Source organism: Mustelus asterias, chromosome 15 (genome assembly GCF_964213995.1).
Source record: "Mustelus asterias chromosome 15, sMusAst1.hap1.1, whole genome shotgun sequence".
Classification (NCBI taxonomy): domain Eukaryota; kingdom Metazoa; phylum Chordata; class Chondrichthyes; order Carcharhiniformes; family Triakidae; genus Mustelus; species Mustelus asterias.
In genome coordinates this window covers 1,304,266-1,319,050 of record NC_135815.1, presented here as the reverse complement: position 1 = coordinate 1,319,050, position 14,785 = coordinate 1,304,266, and the positions used below count along the sequence as shown (strand labels likewise).

General features: G+C 43.9%; 1 protein-coding gene across 1 annotated transcript in view; it reads right to left on the bottom strand.

Annotated features, from left to right (window-relative positions):
* LOC144504864 (adenylate cyclase type 8-like) overlaps positions 1-14,785 on the bottom strand; it is a 123,674-nt gene that overhangs the window by 42,827 nt on the left and 66,062 nt on the right. The window contains exons 12-14 of the mRNA XM_078230620.1: positions 14,531-14,785; positions 14,001-14,112; positions 3,516-3,599 (exon numbers count right to left, since the gene is read on the bottom strand). Coding sequence (XP_078086746.1) covers positions 3,516-3,599; positions 14,001-14,112; positions 14,531-14,785 — 451 coding nt within the window. The remainder of the gene's footprint in view (positions 1-3,515; positions 3,600-14,000; positions 14,113-14,530) is intronic.

Here is a 14,785-nt window from a genome sequence, read left to right as displayed (position 1 = left end):
GATGGTATGCACTCAATGTAAAGTGTCTGATGCCTAAACTATTCATGATCTCCTTAAACTGGCAGTAAATTTGGACCCTTGGTCTGTTGAATCTCTCTGGGTAATTCATAACGGGTAAAGAAGGCAAGCAACTCCTCCACAATCTATTTTGCCATGATATTCCGTCATGGAATTGCTTCGGGAAACCTGGTAGGCACATACATTACGGTTCGCAAATGCTGGTTCCCACTTTTGATTTTAGGGAGGGGACCTACACAATCAATGATAACCCATGTAAAAGGTTCTTCAAATGTGGGAATTGGCATCAAAAGCCTGTACCCTGAAGGATGCTTCAGAAAAGAAGAAGATAGATTCTATGTGGAGGATATTTCCTGGCCAAGGTTTTCCTGAGTTTGGTAGTACCTATTTTCAGTTAAATAGTTAAAGTTGATGTTTAGTTAAAGTTAAAGTTCAGTAAAGAGTTAATGAGTTGTTTATGTTTGAGTTGGTACTAGAAGTATTAAATAAAGAAATTGTTGAATAACTGTTCTTGTTTGTGTCATTAAACTAGAATGCTTGGAAGGCGTTTAAATTAAAGGCTACATAACATTTTCCTGTCATCTCACACATATGACAGGCACGGCAAAACCCAACCACATCTTTATGCAATCCAGGCCAATAAAAATGATTCTGTATCTTAGCCTGAGTCTTCCTCACTCCTAGGTGACCTCCTCCAGGTAATCCGTCTGCTACCTGCAATACTTCCTGTCTGTATACCGGCAACACAGTCTGGTGAACTTCTGCCCATTTCTCATCTGCACTAACCGCCAAGGTCTCCATTTCCACCTTAAGATTTTATCCTTAAGGTAAAAGCATTCTGGAATACACTCGGATTCCTTTTCCGGGTAGGCTTTATGATATAAATCCTTCATCATCTCACCTTTCTGTTGTAACTCCATTAATCTTGCGGAACTAAACACTCTGCCTGACCCTCTACCTGATTAGGTTTTTCCTTTACCATCTCATCAAACAGAGTGTCAGCTACCCGAACCTCAGCTCCTTCGTCTTTCTCTCTTGTTCTCCCTGTTTTATCTTACAACTGTGGGATCTTGTCACCACACAGTCCGGAAAAATTCCAGGGGATTTTTCTTTTAACTCCTCACTTCCCTGATTTTCTTTAGGCTTTTCCACTACGTTGGGCATCACTCTCACCAGTGCTCCAGCTGTATCGTTTCCAAGAATAAACAGTATTCCTGGAATAGCCAAGTTTTCCATCACTCCCACAATCACTTCCCCAGACTGGATTGGACTTTCTAGCCTTGTCTTGCACAGGGGAACACTACTCCTCTCCACATTTATTCCACAGATTGCCACTCTCTCAGGCAATATTTCAGATAGAGTGCAAATATTTCCATCCCTTACTATTAGAGACAGACTAGCTCCCGTATCTCTCAATACTTTAACTTCTTTACTTAATCCCCGCTTCTATCTGAGTAAATCTTACCCACGTAGGTGAAGCCTTTGAAAAGATCTGGCACTATCTTAACATCCAACCCTTTATCTTTCCCAACACAAACAATCTTTCCCTTTATCTTCTGCCAGGGTTTTCCTCTCTCTTTCCTCTATTTTTCTAACTCCAGCTTTTTAAGTTCACTTTCTAATTCTAATTGTCTCATTTGCAATTTAATTTTTTCTAACTCCACTGCACTTGACTGTTTCTCTGATGCACCCAACTGCTCGGCTAACTCTGTTACAATTTCAGCTTTCTTATTGTCCCCGGTTAAACCCAATTTCAGCCGGTTTGCTAATTCAATAAGTGCCACCTTTTTCTGTCTTCCGAAACTTTCTTGGCAAATTTAGGAAGAATGATTGACCCTTGAACCTCTTTGGCAAACGTTCAGAGACATTTCTGATATAACCAACAACAAGCAACCAAAATTAAACAGATTTTCCACTTCTCACTTAAGGTTTATTTAAAGATCTCGGACGATTGAAATCCCGGACCCGAGCTCCCAATCTGTTATAAAGCGGAGGTGGATCCACCCCTCCCCCTCTGAGAACGAACACCAAAATAAGCAAAGAGGAAAACCTTGCACTATAATCTGTAAAAAGCATGGGTGAAATGGTGTGACCTGCTCTTCAGCGACCTCTGGTGGTTAAATAAAAAATCAATCCCTGACACTCACTCTAAAATCAACACGTAACAATTTATTTATCTAACAGCGAACAAATTAACTAAACTATTAACAAACCAAATAAATTCCTTCTAACTATTAAGTATTCCCGAAGAAAACAAGATTCTAATGGTACGCTGTTCCAATAACAAAATAGAATTTATTCACTCTCTAAATTACAACCAGGTTTTGTATCTTCCGGAATATTCTGGGTTTTCTCTGCTGATTCTTCTGTCTGGAACGTCTTTCTTCTTTGGTACCTTTGCTATCTAGACGGGAGCTAGTCTGTCAACGTTCAAAGACTATTTCCTCGGGTGAATGGAGCGGTAACTAGGGGGCATAACTATAGGGTTCATGGTGGGAGATACAGGAAGGATGTCTGAGGTAGGTTCTTTACGCAGAGAGTGGTTGGGGTGTGGAACGGACTGCCTGCAGGGATAGTGGAGTCAGACACTTTAGGAACATTTAAGAAGCTATTGGATAGGCACATGTAGTACTTCGGGATGATAGGGAGGAAATAGCTTGATCTGGGTTGCAGATAAAGCTCGGCACAACATCGTGGGTCGAAGGGCCTGTTCTGTGCTGTACTGTTCTATGTTCTATGGTGCTTTCTCTGAGACATAGATGAAGCTATGAGAGCCAGCGATTCTCTCTCAAGAGAGAGTTGAGAGCTGTGAGCTGTTAGCTCTGGCAAGTGGCAGTGCTCTCCCTCTTTGTCCCACTGCCCGCTTCTTTCATACCCATGATGACATATCAATATTTCCCACAGTAGGATTGATTCTGGGTTGCCAAAACCATCAGATTGAAATTTAATAGGTTTTTGGTATCTAAGTGTTGGATTCAAATTGATTGGCTAAATTCAAAAGCCTCGGTTAAAAACTGCTGCTTGGCCTTTCGATACAAATGTTTCGGTCTGGGCTCTCTGTGTACTTGCATTTTTAAATCTCTAAGCACAGAAAAAGCACCAGCTTTCTCCAGGACCACGCAATGCTCCACCTCCCTGAGCATTTTACAATGTTACAAACACCAAATTCTAACCTCCTACCTCGCAATCTACCACTACTCTCTCCAACTTCACAACAAGAACAGGAGGAGAATGTTTTATTGGTTATAACTCAGAGTGAAGACCCAAATCCAGATGACTCTGAATTTGACATTCCTCAAATTAAATTGGATAACGAGGACATTATTAGAGATTGGATTGAATTATTGCGTTACCTTCCAGAGGAAAATCAAACTGACCTGAGAGAGTTATTAATATCACAAGTATGTGGGAATATACTGGGACGTACTGAAATAATTGGGGGTGAGGTAGTTGTAGAAAATGCTGTTCCAATTAAACAACATCCTTGCAAACATGACCTTTTCAAGTTGGTTCACACGGAGAAGCTGATGTTTACTCAGTCTGAGATATAGCAGCTCAAAGGCTCGATCAATCAGGCAAAACTGGTGAAGGTGGAGAAGGAGAACCAGTTATTGGATAATAATGTGATCAAAGAAAGTGAGCAGGTGTGGAGACAAATACAAGACAAGTTAACTGTTCTGGAACATGTTCCTGAGCTGTTCCAAATTGCCTGAAGGTAAGTTGCAGGACTGTCAAAGGCAGCTCATCATTGTTGCAAAGAAAACATGCATCAACAGTGAGCTCAAAAAGGAGGCTGAGGAGCAGAAGCATTGGACTGTGGATCAAAGGAAAGGACAACAATGTGAGATCAGACTGCTGAAATTGTACCATCATCTAAAATAAACTGCTGGCCTGATGATTCTGTATGGTGTGCAGAGGTGGGGCTACCTAGTGAAATCATGCTGTACACAGCTGGAGTTCGAGTAAATTACGCTGGTTTTCGCAGCAGCGTAACTGCCTCAGTGATGTTTGGAAACATGGTCAAAATGCGTTCAAAAGGAAGATAATCTTCTGCGTGACTTTGCCGGAGAGTGTGCAGAAAGTGATGGTGCAGATCCAGTGCAAACAAAAGAGTCAAATTGCGTGACAGAGGAGGAGCTAAGGTCAATGCGCAAGGGAACAGAGATAAAATGACCTTTCTGAATGGCCCAGACTACACACATGGAACGCGTTATCCTGCTGATCCGGCCTCGTTCTCGGAGGACAGCACCAGAACTAATTTATCATCATAACTACAAATTGAGATCGAACATGGAATCAACACGGGATGAAGGAGTGAAGGAGAATATTGAAGAGAAAGCAGCATAACACAAATGTGATAAAAGGAGGAATGTTTAATGATGGAAGACAAGAACTGAAATTGACTATATTACTGTTAAAAGAACATAAGAACATAAGAAATAGGAGCAGGAGTAGGCCATCTAGCCCCTCGAGCCTGCCCCGCCATTCAATAAGATCATGGCTGATCTGACGTGGATCAGTACCACTTACCCGCCTGATCCCCATAACCCTTAATTCCCTTACCGATCAGGAATCCATCCATCCGCGCTTTAAACATATTCAGCGAGGTAGCCTCCACCACCTCAGTGGGCAGAGAATTCCAGAGATTCACCACCCTCTGGGAGAAGAAGTTCCTCCTCAACTCTGTCTTAAACCGACCCCCCTTTATTTTGAGGCTGTGTCCTCTAGTTTTAACTTCCTTACTAAGTGGAAAGAATCTCTCCGCCTCCACCCTATCCAGCCCCCGCATTATCTTATAAGTCTCCATAAGATCCCCCCTCATCCTTCTAAACTCCAACGAGTACAAACCCAATCTCCTCAGCCTCTCCTCATAATCCAAACCCCTCATCTCCGGTATCAACCTGGTGAACCTTCTCTGCACTCCCTCCAATGCCAATATATCCTTCCTCATATAAGGGGACCAATACTGCACACAGTATTCCAGCTGCGGCCTCACCAATGCCCTGTACAGGTGCATCAAGACATCCCTGCTTTTATATTCTATCCCCCTCGCGATATAGGCCAACATCCCATTTGCCTTCTTGATCACCTGTTGTACCTGCAGACTGGGCTTTTGCGTCTCATGCACAAGGACCCCCAGGTCCCTTTGCACGGTAGCATGTTTTAATTTGTTTCCATTGAGATAGTAATCCCATTTGTTATTATTTCCTCCAAAGTGTATAACCTCGCATTTATCAACGTTATACTCCATTTGCCATATCCTCGCCCACTCACTCAGCCTGTCCAAATCTCTCTGCAGATCTTCTCCGTCCTCCACACGATTCACTTTTCCACTTATCTTTGTGTCGTCTGCAAACTTCGTTACCCTACACTCCGTCCCCTCCTCCAGATCATCTATATAAATGGTAAACAGTTGCGGCCCGAGTACCGATCCCTGCGGCACGCCACTAGTTACCTTCCTCCAACCGGAAAAACACCCATTTATTCCGACTCTTTGCTTCCTGTCGGATAGCCAGTCCCCAATCGATTATGCAGCTTGTTTTGATTTTGCAAAATTTATGTATATTTATTGTAGAGTGCTAGTAGTGTGAAACTGAAAGGTTGAAAAATGAAACCACCTTTGAATATTGATGGTTTATTTTTTTTCTTAAGTGGGGAGGTGTGATGTTAGTGTACCTTTAAGTGGGGAGGTATGATGTTAGTGTACCTTTAAGTGGGGAGGTATGATGTTAGTGTACCTTTAAGTGGGGAGGTATGATGTTAGTGTACCTTTAAGTGGGGAGTTATGATGTTAGTGTACCTTTAAGTGGGGAGTTATGATGTTAGTGTACCTTTAAGTGGGGAGGTGTGATGTTAGTGTACCTTTAAGTGGGGAGGTGTGATGTTAGTGTACCTTTAAGTGGGGAGGTGTGATGTTAGTGTACCTTTAAGTGGGGAGGTGTGATGTTAGTGTACCTTTAACAATTGTTTATATATCATGTTCTCTGCAGTTATAACAGCTTTGGTTTTTTTCATTGTTGCCAGGCAATCTGCAAGAGGTCTTTTCATTGCTGCTTCAGTGGCTTAAATGGTGTTTTGTTTATTTTTACTCTGGGCCTCAGGTACTTTCTGGGGTTTGTTTTATGACCCTGCATTGTTAAGGGGAAGAATGATTGACAGGTCAGGCGACAGGAATTCTTTCTTTTTCAGTTTTCAGCTGCAGTTTTAGTTTAGAAGGGGGTGGGCATCAGATTGAAAGCAGTGTTTCTCTCTCTCTTCCTGACATTGGGAATTCTGCTGGCTAGCTGGAAGCAAAACCTTTTGCCTTCCTGGAGTGGAAAAAAAGCCTGCTGTTGGTGGTTAGCTTGCTGAGAGTCTCCCTGTCCCTGGTGTTTGGGGGAAGCTGTTCTGACTCCAAGCTTGTCTGTGTGCATCAAGAGAACGGCGGCATTCAACCAAAGGACTAAGTTTTGGTTGATGGCCCAACTATCTTCAACTGCTTCATCAATGACCTTCCCTCTGTCATAAGGTCAGAAGTGGGGATGTTCGCTGATGACTGCACAAGGTTCGGCACCATTTGCAACTCCTCAGATACTGATGTAGTCCAGGCCCAAATTGCAGCAAGATCAGTAACTGAGCGCCGCACAAGAAGTGGGAGACAGCATATCCTGAGTGGCACACAGTCTGAAGTGAGTATATTTGGGAATTTGGAGCAAAGTGGGAATTGAACTGTATAACTCTGATATAAGTTAAGTTGCCCAAATAGCCTAGTTAAACAGGTATGTGACCGAGTGCCAGTTACGTCAATCACATGAAAGCCCTTTGCCTGAATAAGGCCTCAATAGATGTTGATTACTGTAGCAGGAAGCTACAGCGACTTATCAGGGCTCCATACAAGAAACGGACGGTTTTGAGAATATGATCAGTAAGTGGGCACAGAAGGAGTGGGAGAGACCTTATCCTAAGGTTCTAAGGGGATCTTATTGAAACTTACAGGATACTGCGAGGTCTGGATAGAATGGACGTGGAGAGGATGTTTCCACTAGTAGAAAAAACTAGAACCAGAGGGCACAACCTCAGGCTAAAGGGACGGTCCTTTAAAACAGAGATGAGGAAGAATTTCTTCAGCCAGAGAGTGGTGAATCTGTGGAACTCTTTGCCGCAGAAGGCTGTGGAGGCCGGGTCACTGAGTGAATTTAAGACAGAGATAGATAGGTTCTTGATTAATAAGGGGATCAGGGGTTATGGGGAGAAGACAGGAGAATGGGGATGAGAAGAATATCAGCCATGATTGAATGGTGGAGCAGACTCGATGGGCCGAGTGGCCTAATTCTGCTCCTATGTTTTATGGTCTGAGTGAGTATACTCGGGAATGTGGAGCAAAGTGTGAATTCGGTGCAGAGGGGAAAGTGTTGCCCTTTTGCTTTCTAACGTTTTCACCTGTCAGAAAGTGGTCTTGCCTTGCTGCAGGAGTAGAGGAGTGTTTGGTGAGTATTCCAGCTCTGGTGAGGCAGCAGTACGGGAACAAAAAGACAACTGTAAGGTCACAAGAAATTAGTACGTCGATTAGTCATTAAATGCTCAGTGTAAGGGGCAATGTGTGAAAAATCTACATCTGGAGTTAGGGAAAGTTAGGGCCAAATATAGCAAGATGATACAAGTAGGGGCGGCACAGTGGCACAGTGGTTAGCACTGCTGCCTCACAGCACCAGGGACCTGGGTTCGATTCCCGGCTTGGGTCACTGTCTGTGTGCAGTTTGCACATTTTCCCCATGTCTGCGTGGGTTTCCTCCGGGTGCTCCAATTTCCTCCCACACTCCAAAGATGTGCGGGTTAGGTGGATTGGTCATGCTAAATTGCCCCTTAGTGTCAGGGGGTCTAAATAGGGTACATGCATGGGGTTATGGGGATTGTGGCCTCCTTTTGCACTGTAGGATTCTATGATTCTATGATCAGTTCTGACACTAAACCTGAAAGTGGCCATGGCCCCCAAAAAAATCACAAACTTGTGAATGAAGTTCCACTTGTATGGGAGGAAGATCATACAGTAATAGTCCAGAAAGGGACAGGACTGTAAGTAGAGGCCACAGTTTAATCAGAATGAGGCCTAGACAGCAAGCTAGCAATCTCAATAGAAGTGGAAGCCCTCATGTCTGAGAGATTTTAGTGGCTGCTTTAGTAACTGGAAAATAAACTAATAAAAGAAGCCAAACAGCAAGAATTAGAAAGCTGAAGGGATTTGGAGTATTTACTGAAGGAGCTGATAGGGGAGAGCCAGCTGTATTTCATCGGTGGATCTGTACAGAAAAGGCACTCTTTGTATAAGGCCAAAGTGAGGTGAGTAACCCGGGGCTTTGGAGAGAGATTAGGGGATCAGGATGTCAGAGTGGACTCACCGACTGCAGGGAAAGTAATTTGAAGATTTGTTCTGACTATTTTGGCATCATGTTCCTGGAAATGCAAATTTATTGACGAAGAGGTTGTGATTTACAAGGGGAGGAGTTCCATGGAGAAGATTTTTGAAACCGCCCAAAGAAGCTGGTGATGTGGGAGGAATCCTGTGGAAGTTGAACAGATGTCTCTCCAGATTGAACGATGAAGCAAGAGTGTTGGATTTTTCTGTCCTGTTGAAAAAGGTTATCTTCAAACTGGCTGGAATTGTCATTGTGCATGTTGCTGATTTCCTGGGGGGGTTGGCGGGAGGGGGGGGGGGGCTTTGTTGAATTTGAGCAATGGGTAATTGCAAAATTAAAAAAGGAATCGAGGTAGGAAGTCAGAAACCTTTAAATACATAGGCTTGGACATTAAGCAAAACAAGTTCAGAATGACATTGTGTCAACACTCTTATCTAGAAAATGTTAATAGAATTGTAGAATACCTACATACAGTACAGAAGGAGGCCTTCCGGCCCATCGAGCCTGTGCTGACAACAATCCCACCCAGGCCATATCATCGTAACCCCACATATTTACCCTGCTAATTCCCCTGATACTGAAGGCAATTTAGCATGGCCAATCCAGCTAACATGCACATCTTTGGACTGTGGGAGGAAACCAGAGCACCCTGAGGAAACCCACACAGACACGAGAAGTGCAAACTCCATACAGGCAGTGGCGCAAGCCCGAAATCGAACCTGGGTCCCTGGCGCTAACCACTGTGCCACCATGCCGCTATAACTCAGTTTAGATCCTCACTAAAACAGGATCCATCTACCCAGGGAGAAAGCGAACAACTGAGATGTTTGATTGGACAGTTGAACTGGTTGTGCACTCAGACTAGACCAGATGCTAGCTAGTATGTAGTAGAGTTCAGCACCATCATAATAAAATTCTGAGAGCAAATAAAACACTAAAAAATTACATTCAGAAAGATGCATGCTCTGATTCCCACCTTGGGTGAGCCAGAAGATATGAGGTTGGTTATTTTTAGTGATGTTTCACACGCCAATCTTGCAGATGGATATTCTTGGTGGAAAAAATTGAGAGGTGTTGTCCATTGGCATGGGATGCCAAGAAAATAAAAAGAGTCACATAAAGGGTGACATATGAGCTGAAAAAAGGGCTTAGGAGAGCTAGGAGGGGGCATGAGAAGTCTTTGGTGGGTCAGATCAAGGAAAACCCCAAGGCTTTTTACTCTTATGTGAGAAATAAAAGAATGACCAGGGTGAGGTTAGGGCTGGTCAAGGACAGTAGTGGGAACTTGTGCATGGAGTCAGAAGAGATAGGAGAGGCGATGAATGAATACTTTTCTTCAGTGTTCACCAAGGAGAGCGGCCATGTTTTTGAGGATGAGAGTGTGATACAGGCTGATAGGCTGGAGGAGGTAGATGTTCTGAGGGAAGATGTATTCGCAATTTTGAAAAGCCTGAAGGTCGATAAGTCCCCTGGGCCAGATGGGATATATCCTAGGATTCTTTGGGAGGCAAGGGATGAGATTGCAGAGCCTTTGGCATTGATCTTTGGGTCCTCGCTGTCCACGGGGATAGTGCCAGAGGACTGGAGAGTGGCGAATGTTGTTCCTCTGTTCAAGAAAGGAAATAGGAATGACCCTGGCAATTATAGGCCAGTTAGTCTTACTTCAGTGGTCGGTAAGTTAATGGAAAAAGTCCTGAAGAATAGGATTTACGACCATTTAGAAAGATGCAGCTTAATCCGGGATAGTCAACACGGATTCGTGAAGGGTAATTCTTGCCTCACAAATTTGATTGAATTTTTTGAGGAGGTAACTAAGTGAGTCGATGAAGGGAGAGCAGTTGATGTATAATCATCTAGAAAGGAATAATTTGATTAGGGATAGTCAACACGGTTTTGTGAAGGGTAGGTCGTGCTTCACAAACCTTATTGAGTTCTTTGAGAAGGTGACCAAAGAGGTGGATGAGGGTAAAGCGGTTGATGTGGTGTGTATGGATTTCAGTAAAGCGCTTGATAAGATGCCCCACGGTAAGCTATTGCAGAAAATACAGACACATGGGATTGAGGGTGATTTAGTGGTTTGGATCAGGAATTGGCTAGCTGTAAGAAAACAAAGGGTGGTGGTTGATGGGAAATATTCATCCTGGAGTTCAGTTACTAGAGGTGTACCGCAAGGATCTGTTTTGGGGCCACTGCTGTTTGTCATTTTTATTAATGACCTGGATGAGGGCGTCGAAGGATGGGTTAGTAAATTTGTGGATGACACTAAAGTCGGTGGAGTTGTGGACATTGTGGAAGGTTGTTGCAGGTTACAGAGGGACATAAATAAGCTGCAGTGCTGGGCTGAGAGGTGGCAAATGGAGTTTAATGTGGAAAAGTGTGCGGTGATTCACTTTGGAAGGAGTAACAGGATTACAGAGTACTGGGCTAATGGTAAGATACTTGGTAGTGTGGATGAACAGAGAGATCTCAGTGTCCATGTGCATAGATCCCTGAAAGTTGGCACCCAGGTTGATAGGGTTGTTAAGAAGGCGTACGGAGTGTTAGCTTTTATTGGTAGAGGGATTGAGTTTCGGAGCCAGGTGGTCATGTTGCAGCTGTACAAAACTCTGGTGCGGCCACACTTGGAGTATTGCGTACAGTTCTGGTCGCCGCATTATAGGAAGGATGTGGAAGCATTGGAAAGGGTGCAGAGGAGATTTACTAGGATGTTGCCTGGTATGGTGGGAAGGTCTTATGAGGAAAGGCTGAGGGGCTTGAGGTTGTTTTCGTTAGAGAGAAGAAGGCTAAGAGGTCACTTAATAGAGGCATACAAGATGATCAGAGGATTAGATAGGGTGGATAGTGAGAGCCTTTTTCCTCCAATGGTGATAGCTAGCACAAGGGGACATAGCTTTAAATTGAGGGGTGATAGATATAGGACAGATGTCAGAGGTAGGTTCTTCACTCAGTGAGTAGTCAGGGCGTGGAATGCCCTGCCTGCAGCAGTAGTGGACCTGCCAACATTAAGGGCATTTAAATGGTCATTGGATAAACATATGGATGATATTGGAATAGTGTAGGTTAGATGGGCTTTAGATGGGTTTCACTGGTCGGCGCAACATCGAGGGCCAAAGGGCCTGTACTGCGCTGTAATGTTCTATGTTCTATGTCATATACATGGATTTTAGTAAGGCGTTTGATAAGGTCCCCCATGGTCGGCTCATGAAAAAAGTAAGGAGGTGTGGGATAGAGGGAAATCTGGCCAATTGGATAAGTAACTGGGTATCTCATGGAAGTGGAGATGTCGGCGTTGGACTGGGGTAAACCCAGTAAGAGTTTTAACCACACCAGGTTAAAGTCCAACAGGTTTATTTGGTAGCAAATGCCATTAGCTTTCGGAGTGCTGCTCCTTCGTCAGATGAGCAGCGCTTCGAAAGCTAATGGCATTTGCTCCCAAATAAACCTGTTGGACTTTAACCTGGTGTGGTTAAAACTCTTACTGTATCTCATAGAAGACAGAGGGTGGTGGTGGACGGAAAATTTTCAGACTGGAGACCAGTTACCAGCGGTGTACCACAAGGATCCGTGCTGGGTCCTCTGCTATTTGTGATTTTTATCAATGACTTGGAGGAGGGGGCTGAAGGGTGGATCAGTAAATTTGCTGATGACACCAAGATTGGTGGAGTAGTGGATGAGGTGGAGGGCTGTTGTAGGCTTCAAAGAGACATTGATAGGATGCAGAGATGGGCCAAAAAATGGCAGATGGAGTTTAACCCTGATAAAAAGTGCGAGGTGATTCATTCTGGTAGGACAAATTTGAATGCAGATTACAGGGTCAAAGGTAGGATTCTGAGGAATGTGGAGGAACAGAGATATCTTGGGGTTCATATCCACAGATCTCAGAAGGTTGCCACTCAAGTGGATAGAGCCATGAAGAAGGCTATAGTGTGTTAGCGTTTATTAACAGGGGGTTTGAGTTTAAGAGCTATGTACAGGACCTTGGTGAGACCACATTTGGAATATTGTGTGCAGTTCTGGTCACCTCACTATAAAAAGGATGTGGAAGCACTGGAAAGAGTGCAGAGGAGATTTACCAGGATGCTGCCTGGTTTGGAGGGTAGGTCTTATGAGGAAAGGCTGAGGGAGCTAGGACTTTTCTCTTTGGAGCGGAGGAGGTTGAGAGGCAACTTAATAGAGGTTTATAAGATGATGAGGGGGATAGATAGAGTGGATGTTCAGAGACTATTTCCTTGGGTGGATGTAGCTGTTACTAGGGGGCATAACTATAAGGTTCGTGGTGGAAGATACAGGAGGGATGTCCGAGGTAGGTTCTTTACTCAGAGAATGGTTGGGGTGTGGAATGGACTGCCTGCTGTGATAGTGGAGTCGGACACTTTAGGAACTTTCAAGCGGTTATTGGATAGGCACATGGAGCACACCAGGATGATAGGGAGTGGGATAGCTTGATCTTGGTTTCGGACAAAGCTTGGTGCAACATGGAGGGCCGAAGGGCCTGTACTGTGCTGTACTGTTCTATGTTCTATAATGCACCTTGGCTGGTGAAACACTGGCATTAGTAGAAGCACTGGATATGGTGGTGATGGTGGGGGGGCGCGGGGGAGGGGGGGTGGGTAGAGGAGGGGGGATTTACCTGTCCAATATATTGCCAGAAATTTTATATAAGGGGAAATGTGGGAAAAGTCTACCCAGAGAATGGTATTTAGACAATTGGTCACTTTGGGACAATGTTCATTCAACAGGGAATGTAACTGAGACAAGGCTAAGAACAGACCTAGCCGGCATAATAGAAATATTCAAGCGAATGGAAATCTCCAAAACACAGGATTCTGTGATTGTCATGTTGAACAATTCTTCCTTTTGAGAGAAAAAAACCAGAGTTTGCATTTCTATAGTGCCTTTCACGACCATCATAAGGCCCAAAAGTCAATGAGGCACTTGCCTTTGATTAGGCAATGATTTAAAGTGGATAATGAACCAACCTCTCCTGATGTTTCCCTGTGGGTTGACACAATCACCAGTTATTGGACTGTTTTAAAGAAAGAAGTGTCTGCTTTAAAAAATTACTCAATGTATCAGAAAATGTTCGAATGATGAAATGGAAACTAATTTCTGTTTTATAATGGTTTGTGTATATTTGGTAAATGAATTATGGGATTCATAGATGTGGAAATGTGAGATCACTTATTTCTGCTTAGATTCAAAAGAATGTTCTTTAATTTTTTTTATTTTTCTTTCAAAGCTTTAATTTAGAAAAGAGGGTAATCTGTCAATGTACTGCGCATGATAGTGGATGGAAACTACCTTGTTAAGGAATTTGCTAGTTAAACATGTGACGTTATAATTAGAGACAGTGAGAACACTTTGCATTGGAAAGCTATTGAGAAAGTGTTTTACCCTAGACTGACTTGAACTTAAATCACAATCTGGCTCAATTCTTCCACTATAGCCCCTTACTGTGAGTAACATGGAGCCATTGTAGACTGTAAGATAATGGCTCCTTCTCCAGATACTTCCACCTTGCATTTCTGCTGACCCTGTACTCCTTCTGCCTATGCCCCCTGATCCACAGGTCCCTCACTGGGATGGTACCTGTGGGCAGCTGACCTCCTCTCCATTCTGGCCTTCTCTTCTGCTGAAGCGGTCCCTCCAGCAGAGTAGATACTCCCTGTTTCTGAAAGGATTGTGCACTGCAGGGGTTCTCCTGCAGGAACAATCTCTGCAAATGCTGTGAAAACAAAGAGTTCTCCAGAAATTCTCTATAAATCAACTCAAATTAAAATTCCGACTTATTCACCTTACCAAGATCCTATTCGCCTTTTCTCCCACCCTGGATATAGAAATCATGAAAATTGTGACGGCTGTCTGGCTAAGTGGCCTGTGCACCGACTGGAAAAGCTCACAGGCCACTCAAAATCAGAGATAATTGCAGTTTAACTGGGTTTAATTGACCCTTTACTTGGCAGCGGGGGCACCTTTGATGTCCACATGTGCCCATCAACCAAATGATTGCCCGCAGTGCAATGGCACTGGGACACTGATCCCATCACCACGTTCCATCTGGCAAAGGATCGGGACCACCACACACCCACTCCAGAAGAGTAAGTTCAGACTTGCAGTACCCTTGGCTGGCAATATTACAGGACAGCCGAGCGTCCCACGTGTTCTCACTCACCATGTCATATAAAGATGAGATGAAGTTGAGTAAGATGGATAGGAGCATGATGGTGCCTCTAACACTGTACGACTGTTGAATCCAGCTACTCAGTTCTTGCAAGCCCTTTGGGTAACATCTGAACCCCTCGGCCCCGATGCAAGTCAGCAGCGCACAGTAAATGAGCACCATGATGATGAAGTGGCCAATCCTCATTTTCGGC